Below are 13,771 nucleotides of genomic sequence, written 5' to 3'. Positions count from 1 at the left end.
CCGTCACCATCAGAGTTGCTGGAACCATGTCCCACTACTGGCTACTCTGTTTTATTCTGTGTTAAGTTTTTGAATGTGAATTTTCTGTGTTAAGAATAACAAAGAAAATGTAATGAAGTGATTTTAAAGTTTAAACTTTGTGTTAAATCTTGTGAGTCAGGGAGAGAGAGAGAGATGAGGTGTGGGTGGACATCAGATGATCAAATGTCAACAACCTGATTGGCCCAAGTGTGAAGATGTGACGTCCAGTGAGGGAAGGGGGGAGAAAGGGTGAGCAGGTATAAAAGTGAGGTGAAGAAGAGATTCGGAGTTCTTCCCTTTTGTCCTCTGTGAGATGAGCAGTTCAGAAGTTTGGATCTAAGAGGTTCACAGTTAAAATTCCAGCAGAGACGCTAAAAGGAGAACCACAGTCCAACCTGTGAATGTTTTTAACCCTTTGTGAAACAACAAAGGCATAAATATGATCATATCAATATTATCTACTGGGTCAGACTCATAGGATCAGGGATTAGAACTCCTTTTATCAGAGAGATGAAATCTACTTCCTGTACAGGGTTTTTTTGTGGGCCTAGCGATCGACAGAAACTAGAGTCAATAAAAAAACTGGACATTGGCTCAATGTGTGTGTGGCACAGGGAAACAAGGACTGAGCGCTGTGTAGTCCCACATAAAGTCAGACACCTGGTCACCCTAGGTGGACCATGGCATGGTCTATATGGAGGATACAGACACTGCTGAAAACATGACTCTGTCTGGTTTAGATGATCAAATGTCTTTACTTTAGGAGGCTGTGGCTCAGAGTACATTCACATAATGCCTTTGAATAAATGTAAAAAGCTTGTTTTGCTCCTGCTTTGATTTCTTTGTCCAGGTAGAAATTCTGCTTTTTGCCTCTAAAATCTGAAACAGTTTGAAACAAAGTTTGGCGCTCTAATCCTCTCTGTGTTTGTCCTTTGGTCAGATGGTGATATTGAATGAAATATTCCAGTATTCAGTAGCTCAGCAGCTTTGTAACATGTGGTTTTGCACACTGTTCAAACCTCAGATGTTTGTGTAAACAAGTGTGGAGGACACAAACTGACGGGGGGAGGAACGACATTTACTGTTGATGTGTCTGACATTTAGTCTCCATGAGTTCTCATAAGACTGAAGAACTCTGTGATCTCTAACATGCAGCTGTATGTTTTGAAATCATGTGTCTCATTCTCTGGACTTTACTAGACAACGAGTGAAGAACATGTAACGAATATCATCTTTAAAGTGATGAATAATAACTCTGCCTCTGTGTCTTCATAAAAAGATCGTACTTCTGAAAGGTCAGAGGGCAGCATCCACTCTGGTTTTACACAGTTTTGCAGGTTTAGCTCTTCTGAAGTTCAGCACCTGCTTTTTCAACCAATCAGAAGCCAGTATTGTAGAGAGTTCATATTTCATTTCATGCAATTGAATAATTTTGAATGTTTAGGTGAATATTTATATTTAGAGTATTTTCTCGATCAGTGTCTTCAGTCCTGACCCTGAGTGCGTACATTTAAAAATAAAGTGATATAACTTCTTTTACATTACTGTGAACTTCTTGTACAGTTTGACAGCTGATTGTTGTCGTGTTTGTCGTCATATGAAGATCGTTTCCTAAAGAGGACTGAACAGTCATTTAGCCTCTGGCTCCATCCATGAATCTGATGTTTGCTGTATAATCTGTGCTGTTAAAAGTGTAATGGAACATATAATTTGCACATATAATTTCATATGTAATTATGATGATCTTTACCCATTAAGATTTTAAATGAACGATAAACAAAGGCCAAGAAAACTGAGTTAAACTCCTGAGTCTACTATATATTTGCACCATGAAGAAATGAATTGTTAAAGTTTAACTGGGTCAGACTTGTTACTGCATGCTGTAACCAAACATACCACACCCTGCATCATGTGATTGGCTCTTGGTCGCTCTGTAAGAATATTTCTTTAGTGCCTCCCTTCACAGATGTGTCTGTATCAGGATGGGTCTAAACAACATGGTGTAAATGCAGTTGCTGGTGAGCCTCATTTCCTGTAGGAGGTGAACAAGAGCAGAGATCTGTTTCCCTTCAGAGCACAGAGGTTGTTTCTGTTCAGAGGAAGTGAAACTGTCTGACAGTCACTGAGAGACGGTGAAACGGCACAGCACATGAATCAAATGGACCAAACAAAATTCTGCTGTTCAGTATGTTTGGATCTACTGAAGGATCCGGTGACTATTCCCTGTGGACACAGCTACTGCATGAACTGTATTAAAAGCTTCTGGGATGAAGAGGAAAAGAAGAAAATCTACAGCTGCCCTCAGTGCAGACAGACTTTCACAGCGAGGCCTGTCCTGGTGAAAAACACCATGTTAGCAGATTTAGTGGAGGAGCTGAAGAAGACTGGACTCCAAGCTGCTCCTGCTGATCACTGCTATGCTGGACCTGAAGATGTGGCCTGTGATGTCTGCACTGGAAGAAAAATGAAAGCCTTCAAGTCCTGTCTGATGTGTTTGGTCTCTTACTGTGAGAAACATGTTAAGCTTCATTATGAATGTCCTGCATTTGACAAACACAAGCTGGTGGAGCCCTCCAAGAAGCTCCAGGAGGACATCTGCTCTCGTCATGATGAGGTGATGAAGATGTTCTGCCGTACTGATCAGCAGAGTATCTGTTATCTCTGCTCTGTGGATGAACATAAAGGCCACGACACAGTCTCAGCTGCAGCAGAAAGGACTGAGAGGCAGGGAGAGCTGGAGGTGAGTCGACAAAACATCCAGCAGAGAATCCAGGACAGAGAGAAAGATGTGAAGCTGCTTCAACAGGAGGTGGAGGCTATCAATCAGTCTGCTGATCAAACAGTGGAGCACAGTGAGAAGATCTTCACTGAGCTGATCCATCTCATCCAGAAAAGAAGCTCTGATGTGAAGCAGCAGATCAGATCCCAGCAGGAAACTGAAGTGAGTCGAGTCAAAGAGCTTCAGGAGAAGCTGGAGCAGGAGATCACTGAGCTGAAGAGGAAAGATGCTGAGCTGAAGCAGCTCTCACACACAGAGGATCACATCCAGTTTCTACACAACTACCCCTCACTGTCAGCACTCAGTGAGTCTACAGACTCATCCAGCATCAATATCCGTCCTCTGAGCTACTTTGAGGATGTGACAGCAGCTGTGTCAGAGGTCAGAGATAAACTACAGGACATTCTGAGAGAGGAATGGACAAACATCTCACTGACAGTCACTGAAGTGGATGTTTTACTGTCAGATCCACCACAGCCAAAGACCAGAGCTGAATTCTTAAAATATTCATGTGAAATCACACTGGATCCAAACACAGCAAACAAACAGCTGTTATTATCAGAGGGGAACAGAAAAGCGCAAGCAGTGATTCAACAACAGTCTTCTTCTGATCATCCAGACAGATTCACTGGATCGTGGTCGGTCCTGAGTAGAGAGAGTCTGACTGGACGTTGTTACTGGGAGGTGGAGTGGAGTGGGGAAGGAGGTTATGTAGCAGTCGCATACAAGAATATCAGCAGAACAGGGAGTGATATTGAATGTAAATTTGGACATAATGACAAATCTTGGTCATTAGATTGTAACAACAACAGTTATACATTTTGGTACAACAACATCCAAACTCCTGTCTCAGGTCCTCGTTCCTCCAGAGTAGGAGTGTACCTGGATCACAGAGCAGGTATTTTGTCCTTCTACAGCGTCTCTGAAACCATGACTCTCCTCCACAGAGTCCAGACCACATTCACTCAGCCGCTCTATGCTGGACTTTGGCTTCACTATGCTGGAGACACAGCTGAGTTGATTAAGCTCAAATAGACTGAAGTCTTTCATATTGTGGGTTTAAATCTGTATTTTAGTTTCATTTTATTTTCTCTCCATCATTTCTGCACAGAGATCAGCTGTCAGTCAAACATTATGGGTGGTACCTCCACATCTTCTAGTTGTTCTCTTGATGTTTCTGAGTTTTTAAAGGAGATCTTTCCTGTGACTGTTTATGGAGGCTATCACTGCTCATCATCATTTTGATTTACTAAAATATTTCTCCACATGAAAATGTAAACTTCTCTATCCTCTAAATGTTTCTGGAATATTTGTCTTGAAAAATGTCGACATTTCTCTTTATGAGTATGGCAGACCGTGTGTGTGTGTTTGTGTTTGTTTTTGTCAAAATCATCAAACAAATGAGGAAAAACTGTGATTTTAATGAATGAATTCATATATTGTGTTGATGTTTTATTGTGTGAATAAACTGGAAGGTTTGACTATAAATCAAACTTTGAACAAAGTCTTTTCTTCTGTCTTCATTCCAGGATCTCACTCAAATCTGACGCAGAAAATATGAAACTAATCTGAGAGAATAACTGAAGCAGTTTTCCTCCTGAAGCATCACAAAGTTCAGAGTTCATGTTTCGAGCAGAAGATTCAGCAGTCGCTCTGTGACCTTTCAACTTTCTTCACTAAAACAGCTTCATTACAGAGAAACAAGTCACATTTTCTTGATGTTCTTAAGTCCTTTCAAATGTTTTTAATGGTCCTTGAATGCAGCATCAGTGTCGCAGGTTTAAAAGGTCACTTTCTGTTGTGTTCAAAGATTTCCTTCAGATATGGTCTTTAATCAGTAAAGCCAGTGATACAGCAGTGTCATTAGCTGTGTTATTGGCACCAGGCTGTGTTTATGTATGTATTTAATTCTGTCTGAGGATGTCTTCAGCATGAAATGATCATTTGCTCAGCTGCTGTGTCTCATCTCTTATCAGACATTGGTTGGAACAGAGTTTTGTTGCTGACCATCTGACAAGAGGGTGAAGAAAAGCTTCAGGCTTCATTTGGACACTACGTTGGACAGAAGTCTCCACAAAAATGACTCAGAAACACAAATATTATCAATGAAAGTCCAAATGTCAAAAAGGGGTCATACATGATCCTGAGAAATGTCCTTGAACATTTGAACATGAGTCAGAGGGTTGTCAGGTTTCTACACTGCATCGTGGCATCAAGCCTGAGATGTCTGTGGAAACAAGTATGGAGGACACAAATGCACAGACGCAGTCGAGCTGTTTGCTGCTGATGAGGAAGGAAAATAGTCTGTTGGATATTAAAGCAGCATTTATTAGAGTAAGAACAGATACTTGTGTCCTTCATTTGATCCCCGTCAATTTACAGAAGACTTAAGGACCCTTTGACTTCTAACATACAGCTGCATGTTTACAATTTTATTATTTATTTATTTATTTATTTCTAGCAAAGCGAGACTTTACTGATTAAAGACATATAATCAGACATATTACTGTTACTCTCTGAAAAAGACTCACATAAAGCAGATTTATCACAAGCAAACATCAAGACACATCCTTCATGGCTTAAAGTTGCAGTGGGACTCTTTCGCCATCTGGTGGTTGTAACAGTTATGACAACTGTTCCTGCATATATGTCCCTCCTCAGTGTGAAGAAGACTGGACTCCAAGCTGCTCCTGCTGATCACTGCGTGTTCCTCCTGTGTCTAAAATCTATTTCCATTATGAATCAGGAAACTGTTTGCACCAATCATAAAGCCAATAAAATACGTCACACACTAAGAAATAACAAAAAGGAATTGTGCATTTCAAGGAGATTTTTCCCTCGTTTTTTGAAATCATAAGAATACAAACTAATGCAAGACTGTCATGTTTTCATAAGTTTGTAGAGACACTGTTCTGTTGTATTCTAGGACATCAGTCACTTTTTAAATGCATGCTACTCCTCCTCATCATCATCATCATCATCATCATCAGCACCCATGACCTCCTTTTAGTCTTTGTTTTGTTATTTTTCAGAGTTCAGGAGACGTTCTTATGGGATTTCCACAGTGTACAAGTACTGTTTAGAGCCTTTACCTAAAAGAAAAGAGTAAAGTACAAAGTAGATTTACTCACTGCAGGAAAATAATGCCTCAATCTGATATATTGTCTTATATGACAAACTGAAAGTGATGCATCAAAGTGTAAGCAGCATTTTCCTGTTACAGCTGTTCTAGATGGAACTGATCTGATCTCCTTTATGTGCAGGTAGATATCCAGTGGGTTTGCTAAGGGTCACAGATGAGGGGCTGTGTGAGATGTTTAATGGGAAAGGAAATAAAACCATTGTTCCAGACCTGCAGCTAAGATACTCGAGTATCTTCAAATATGAAGCTGAGTATTACTTCCATACTTTCCTCCACTGCTGATGACCTTGTTACCTGCTGCTCCCTGTTAATGATCAGCCTCAGTTCTGATAGTAAACTGTTGGCTCTCGTTCTGTCAGGTTGTTGCTCAGTGACGTCTTGTTTTCATTTTCCTCCTTCTTCAAATATGTCTTCCTTTAACTCTTTGCTTTTGTTTCTGTTTCAAACACCAAATGATACACGTGCTGCACCTCTGATGGTTTGTCAGAGAGCAGAACAATTTACATGTTGTCAGGACCTGGGGCTTTGAGTGATCCTAGCAAGGGACCTCCACACACTGTCTGGGGATAGTCTCACCACCCGATCGTTGGGGGGGGGGTCCTTTGTGCGGGGGTGAAGGTCTGTGCCTCAAAGCGAGCGAAGAATTTGTTTAGCTCATCCGGTAAAGACATGAAACCAATATTAAATTCAGTTCTTTTGAATTCGTTTGGCGGCAGAAAAAGACTGTACTCAGAGTGGTCAAAGCTCAAAAAATGATCTTTATTTTACATTTCCGGAGACGGAGACCTGAACACACGAACACACACGCTCAGGTCTGAAAGCAGTAGCAGCCAGCATGGTTATATTTCTGCAGCACGTCATACACACACTCAGTTAGTTCCTCTTTCTTTTTGTGTCAGATTTCCGGTGCAGCTCTGCACTAAACTTCCTCTTTCTAAAGTCTGTTGCCAGGGCAACCTGTCACCCTCTGACCTAGTTTTTGTCTCGTCTGAGCTTAGTTTCTAAAAGCCTCTCTTGTTAAAATACATAAAACAATATAATAAGAAAATAAGCACTACGAATACATTAATTACATGACACCAACAACAGTCTGCAGAGTGGGCTTGTAGTCGGTGATGGTCTGTATTCCTTGTCACAGCCTCCGAGTGTCTCAGCTGTCACTGAAGCTTTTTGAAATCCTCCTGGAGTACTGCCTTGGTCCCTGATGGTAGATGCCACCGAAGCAGTCAACAGTTCCTGAGTAACGCTTCCATGACTGAAAAGTTTGAGGAGCTCAAAACTGTAGGAGCATTGTAAAAAGAAAAAAAAAAAAACAAGAAAAAGGGCAAAACAAAGACGTGAACACTGTTTTGTTTGAGGAAGCAGACGTTGCCTGTGTCTGTGCCGCCATCTTGAAAAAAAATGTTTAACACAGTCGCACAAACAGCTAAAATGATCAAAATTTAAAACAACATATTAAACATAAATATGTGCCAATTACCAGAACTTATATGCAGTTTTTCTGAGGTTTAATTATGCTCAGTTTCTCAATACTGGCATGTTGAAAATAAATTTAATAATTAAAAATAAATATGTTTAAATTAACCAGTATAATGAATCAGAAAATAGAGTAACAGTGATTGACCTCACCAAGAATCTGACCGTGGTGTGTGCGTGTGCGTGTGTAAGTGTGTAATGAAGGTCGTCTTCATTACTTAACCATATAAACACACATGGGTGGTTTTAATATTGATATTTAACAAAAGTTTGTTATATTTTATTGAATGTTTGTTTATAATCCTCAGATTTACCCGTTCTTATATTTTGCTTGTTCTTATGTTATTATATTGTATTTTTCTTGCAGACAAGAATTTTGGATACGATTGTCTTACCTGTGATTTCTCTTGATTGTGTGTGAAATGTGTGTGTAGCTTAGTTCAGTATGTAACCCCAGATAGTGGTTTGGCTTCAGGGTAAATTAGCAGCAGTCTATAAAGGGCTGCCAGTTAACATCAGACGGCCTCTGATGTCCAAATGAAGCTTTCTGAAGCTTGGATTGAAAAACGGTTCATTACTCGAAGCTTTTCAACACAGTCCTGTTTGGTGACATCTGGTGGACAAAACTATGAAGCGCAGCTTGAATCTACAGCTTGTAATGAACTGCTTCATTATGATTGCCCACTCTGCAGAGATGAACTGACAGCTTCAATTTAATGTCACGTGACAGTTGTGTCTGATATCGGGCTGATATGGTGCTTTGAACATGTATTTGTTTTACGTGAAAAAAATTCTGTTATGTCGATTTTAATAATAAATAATTTAGATGAATAAAACGTTCTTGTGTAAACATGTGCCATAGTGTGTTCTCCTGTTGATTGTGACTTCTTGTAGTTTGTTAGTAATAAAAAAATACACTAAATATAACAATGTAAAGCACAATATTATAATAGGTTGTGAGTACGCTTGTGCTGTGAGGTCACTGCTTCCACCTGATTATGTAATTAACCAGCAGACTGGTACGTTTATATATAATATACTATAAGTTATATCATTATAATTATGTGTATATCATATTTCTTATGTACATTTTAGACCTGGGAGCAGAAATGCTGATGAACTGGTTTTTATTCAGGAACAGGCAGAGCGTCCTCTCTTCCTGGCTCCATGTCTATAATTATGTCACACACTGATTCGCTCTCACAAAATCACCAAAACACAGCACAAATCCCACCAATGATTCAATTCCTTATAAATCTTTGAATCAGGTACTGAAGCAGTGACGTGCTGAATGAAGCTTCAGACGTCATTGATCACGTGACTCTGTTCAGTCAAACCAAGCCTCAGCACAGCGTTTCTGAAGCAGTGTGTTGATTTTTTGACACACGTGCCGGAGCTTCAGCTTCAAACGGGCCGTCACCATCAGAGTTGCTGGAACCATGTCCCACTACTGGCTACTCTGTTTTATTCTGTGTTAAGTTTTTGAATGTGAATTTTCTGTGTTAAGAATAACAAAGAAAATGTAATGAAGTGATTTTAAAGTTTAAACTTTGTGTTAAATCTTGTGAGTCAGAGAGAGAGAGAGAGATGAGGTGTGGGTGGACATCAGATGATCAAATGTCAACAACCTGATTGGCCCAAGTGTGAAGATGTGACGTCCAGTGAGGGAAGGGGGGATATTGAATGAAATATTCCAGTATTCAGTAGCTCAGCAGCTTTCTAACATGTGGTTTTGCACACTGTTCAAACCTCAGATGTTTGTGTAAACAAGTGTGGAGGACACAAACTCACGGGGGGAGGAACGACATTTACTGTTGATGTGTCTGACATTTAGTCTCCATGAGTTCTCATAAGACTGAAGAACTCTGTGATCTCTAACATGCAGCTGTATGTTTTGAAATCATGTGTCTCATTCTCTGGACTTTACTAGACAACGAGTGAAGAACAGATAACGAATATCATCTTTAAAGTGATGAATAATAACTCTGCCTCTGTGTCTTCATAAAAAGATCGTACTTCTGAAAGGTCAGAGGGCAGCATCCACTCTGGGTTTACACAGTTTTGCAGGTTTAGCTCTTCTGAAGTTCAGCACCTGCTTTTTCAACCAATCAGAAGCCAGTATTGTAGAGAGTTCATATTTCTTTTCATGCAATTGAATAATTTTGAATGTTTAGGTGAATATTTATATTTAGAGTATTTTCTCGATCAGTGTCTTCAGTCCTGACCCTGAGTGCGTACATTTAAAAATAAAGTGATATAACTTCTTTTACATTACTGTGAACTTCTTGTACAGTTTGACAGCTGATTGTTGTCGTGTTTGTCGTCATATGAAGATCGTTTCCTAAAGAGGACTGAACAGTCATTTAGCCTCTGGCTCCATCCATGAATCTGATGTTTGCTGTATAATCTGTGCTGTTAATAGTGTAATGGAACATATAATTTGTACATATAATTTCATATGTAATTATGATGATCTTTACCCATTAAGATTTTAAATGAAACGATAAACAAAGGCCAAGAAAACTGAGTTAAACTCCTGAGTCTACTATATATTTGCACCATGAAGAAATGAATTGTTTGCACCAGTAATAAATAATCAAATATATCAAATTATCATCAATATTTAAATAAAAGCAAGCATTGCACCAAACAAAACAACAATTCAACAGACAGTTCTATAAAACTGTGGATGATTCAAAGTGCTGCTATAACTGCACAACAAAACTGCAGTGAGAAAAGCTTTGGATGTTCAGTTTAGTTATAATGACAGTTAAACAACTAAAATACTCGATTAAGTAGGTGAGAAAAAGTTACATTTACTGGATCAGTTTAAGACCAAAATACATTTGAATGAATTACTGACATGGACACTTTATGAAAAATTACTAAACAGTTCAGGCAAAATTTTACTAAAACCTTGAATTAAACTTTAACGTTTTCATAATAATAATAATAACGGATACTTTATTGATCCCCATGGGGAAATTACTTGTTTTTCTCTGCATTTGACCCATTCACTCAGTGAAGCAGTGGGCAGCCCACTAAGCAGGCGCCCGGGGAGCAGTGTGTAGGGACGGTACCTTGCTCAGGGGTACCTCAGGGTAGCCGTTAGGTGGATTCGAACCGCCGACCTTCCGATCATGGGGTGACCACTTTACCTACTGAGCTATCCCTGCCCCTTTCATTTAAACTCCACTGTGACTGTGTACACAGGAAAGACTACAAAATAATGTTTAATTGTTTTGTAAACACTGTGGACCGATCTGCATTTGTTGTTGCTAAATTTAAATATTTGTTACTATTTAATGATCATAATCTCATTTGAACATAGGTTTGATTTAGTGGAGTCAGTTGTTCCCATGCATCATTCTGTAAGTATGAGAATGAACTAAGATTAGAAAATGTCAAAATATAAAGTGTCATTTATTTTTATTCATCACAGCATCCTAAACTTTGCTGAACTTTTTGAAATATAAAATGAACTCACTGAGTGTTGACTGTCATAACTCAAGAAAAGTTAAACTGGGCTGTCCCAGTTGAAACTAATTTTAACAGTTTAAACCAGTTTGCCTGGGTCAGACTTGTTACTGCATGATGTAACCAAACATAACACACCCTGCTTCACCTGATTGGCTCTTGGTCGCTCTGTAAGAATATTTCTTTAGTGCCTCCCTTCACAGATGTGTCTGTATCAGGATGGGTCTAAACAACATGGTGTAAATGCAGTTGCTGGTGAGCCTCATTTCCTGTAGGAGGTGAACAAGAGCAGAGATCTGTTTCCCTTCAGAGCACAGAGGTTGTTTCTGTTCAGAGGAAGTGAAACTGTCTGACAGTCACTGAGAGACGGTGAAACGGCACAGCACATGAATCAAATGGATCAAACAAAATTCTGCTGTTCAGTCTGTTTGGATCTACTGAAGGATCCGGTGACTATTCCCTGTGGACACAGCTACTGCATGAACTGTATTAAAAGCTTCTGGGATGAAGAGGAAAAGAAGAAAATCTACAGCTGCCCTCAGTGCCGGAGGACTTTCACAGCGAGGCCTGTCCTGGAGAAAAACACCATGTTAGCAGATTTAGTGGAGGAGCTGAAGAAGACTGGACTCCAAGCTGCTCCTGCTGATCACTGCTATGCTGGACCTGAAGATGTGGCCTGTGATGTCTGCACTGGGAGAAAAATGAAAGCATTCAAGTCCTGTCTGATGTGTTTGGTCTCTTACTGTGAGAAACACCTTCGGCGTCATTATGATGTGGCTCAGTTAAAGAAACACAAGCTGGTGGAGCCCTCCAAGAAGCTCCAGGAGAACATCTGCTCTCGTCATGATGAGGTGATGAAGATGTTCTGTCGTACTGATCAGCAGAGTATCTGTTATCTCTGCTCTGTGGATGAACATAAAGGCCACGACACAGTCTCAGCTGCAGCAGAAAGGACTGGGAGGCAGAGAGAGCTGGAGGTGAGTCGACAAAACATCCAGCAGAGAATCCAGGACAGAGAGAAAGATGTGAAGCTGCTTCAACAGGAGGTGGAGGCCATCAATCAGTCTGCTGATCAAACAGTGGAGCACAGTGAGAAGATCTTCACTGAGCTGATCCATCTCATCCAGAAAAGAAGCTCTGATGTGAAGCAGCAGATCAGATCCCAGCAGGAAACTGAAGTGAGTCGAGTCAAAGAGCTTCAGGAGAAGCTGGAGCAGGAGATCACTGAGCTGAAGAGGAAAGATGCTGAGCTGAAGCAGCTCTCACACACAGAGGATCACATCCAGTTTCTACACAACTACCCCTCACTGTCAGCACTCAGTGAGTCTACAGACTCATCCAGCATCAATATCCGTCCTCTGAGCTACTTTGAGGATGTGACAGCAGCTGTGTCAGAGGTCAGAGATAAACTACAGGACATTCTGAGAGAGGAATGGACAAACATCTCACTGACAGTCACTGAAGTGGATGTTTTACTGTCACAACCAGAGCCAAAGACCAGAGCTGGATTCTTAAAATATTCATGTGAAATCACACTGGATCCAAACACATCACACACATGGCTGTTATTATCAGAGGGGAACAGAAAAGCAACATTAATGGAAGAACAACATTATTCTGATCATCCAGACAGATTCACTGACAAGTGGCAGGTCCTGAGTAGAGAGAGTCTGACTGGACGTTGTTACTGGGAGGTGGAGTGGAGAGGGGGAGGAGTTCGTGTGGCAGTCGCTTACAAGAATATCAGCAGAGCAGGGAGTGAATCTTTATTTGGATATAATGACAAATCTTGGTCATTAAATTTTTACAACAACATTTATACATTTCGGTACAACAACATTGAAACTCGTGTCTCAGGTCCTCGTTCCTCCAGAGTAGGAGTGTACCTGGATCACAGAGCAGGTATTTTGTCCTTCTACAGCGTCTCTGAAACCATGACTCTCCTCCACAGAGTCCAGACCACATTCACTCAGCCGCTCTATGCTGGACTGTTGCCTTATTATTATGGAGCCACTGCTGAGTTGATTAAAGTGAAATAGACTGAAGTCTTTCATATTGTGGGTTTAAATCTGTATTTTAGTTTCATTTTATTTTCTCTCCATCATTTCTGCACAGAGATCAGCTGTCAGTCAAACATTATGGGTGGTACCTCCACATCTTCTAGTTGTTCTCTTGATGTTTCTGAGTTTTTAAAGGAGATCTTTCCTGTGACTGTTTATGGAGGCTATCACTGCTCATCATCATTTTGATTTACTAAAATATTTCTCCACATGAAAATGTAAACTTCTCTATCCTCTAAATGTTTCTGGAATATTTGTCTTGAAAAATGTCGACATTTCTCTCTATGAGTATGGCAGACCATGTGTGTGTGTTTGTGTTTGTTTTGGTCAAAATCATCAAACAAATGAGGAAAAACTGTGATTTTAATGAATGAATTCATATATTGTGTTGATGTTTTATTGTGTGAATAAACTGGAAGGTTTGACTATAAATCAAACTTTGAACAAAGTCTTTTCTTCTGTCTTCATTCCAGGATCTCACTCAAATCTGATGCAGAAAATATGAAACTAATCTGAGAGAATAACTGAAGCAGTTTTCCTCCTGAAGCATCACAAAGTTCAGAGTTCATGTTTCGAGCAGAAGATTCAGCAGTCGCTCTGTGACCTTTCAACTTTCTTCACTAAAACAGCTTCATTACAGAGAAACAAGTCACATTTTCTTCATGTTCTTAAGTCCTTTCAAATGTTTTTAATGGTCCTTGAATGCAGCATCAGTGTCGCAGGTTTAAAAGGTCACTTTCTGTTGTGTTCAAAGATTTCCTTCAGATATGGTCTTTAATCAGTAAAGCCAGTGATACAGCAGTGTCATTAGCTGTG

General features: G+C 40.0%; 2 protein-coding genes across 2 annotated transcripts; both read left to right on the top strand.

The window, feature by feature from the left end:
• The first annotated feature begins 2,149 nt into the window (after positions 1 to 2,149).
• On the top strand, positions 2,150 to 4,158 carry LOC146687134 (tripartite motif-containing protein 16-like). The gene has a single exon (XM_085438704.1). The coding sequence runs from the start codon at positions 2,171 to 2,173 to the stop codon at positions 3,833 to 3,835; it is 1,665 nt and encodes a 554-aa protein (XP_085294830.1). The 5' UTR covers positions 2,150 to 2,170; the 3' UTR covers positions 3,836 to 4,158.
• A 7,123-nt stretch (positions 4,159 to 11,281) lies between these two features.
• Positions 11,282 to 13,219, top strand: LOC146687133 (tripartite motif-containing protein 16-like). Its single transcript, XM_085438860.1, has one exon. It carries the CDS (start codon positions 11,282 to 11,284, stop codon positions 12,932 to 12,934), a length of 1,653 nt encoding a protein of 550 aa, XP_085294986.1. The 3' UTR covers positions 12,935 to 13,219.
• Positions 13,220 to 13,771: the final 552 nt, after the last annotated feature.

Source organism: Copadichromis virginalis, linkage group LG18 (assembly GCF_057382275.1).
Source record: "Copadichromis virginalis isolate Kocher_CV1m ecotype Utaka linkage group LG18, C_Virginalis_male_GT1.1, whole genome shotgun sequence".
NCBI lineage: Eukaryota > Metazoa > Chordata > Actinopteri > Cichliformes > Cichlidae > Copadichromis > Copadichromis virginalis.
This window is presented reverse-complemented; position numbering and strand designations above follow the sequence as displayed.

Bases quoted from the DNA above. Each gene is read 5' to 3' on its own strand.
- LOC146687134 (XM_085438704.1), top strand. From the start codon at position 2,171: ATGAATCAAATGGACCAAACAAAATTCTGCTGTTCAGTATGTTTGGAT.
- LOC146687133 (XM_085438860.1), top strand. From the start codon at position 11,282: ATGAATCAAATGGATCAAACAAAATTCTGCTGTTCAGTCTGTTTGGAT.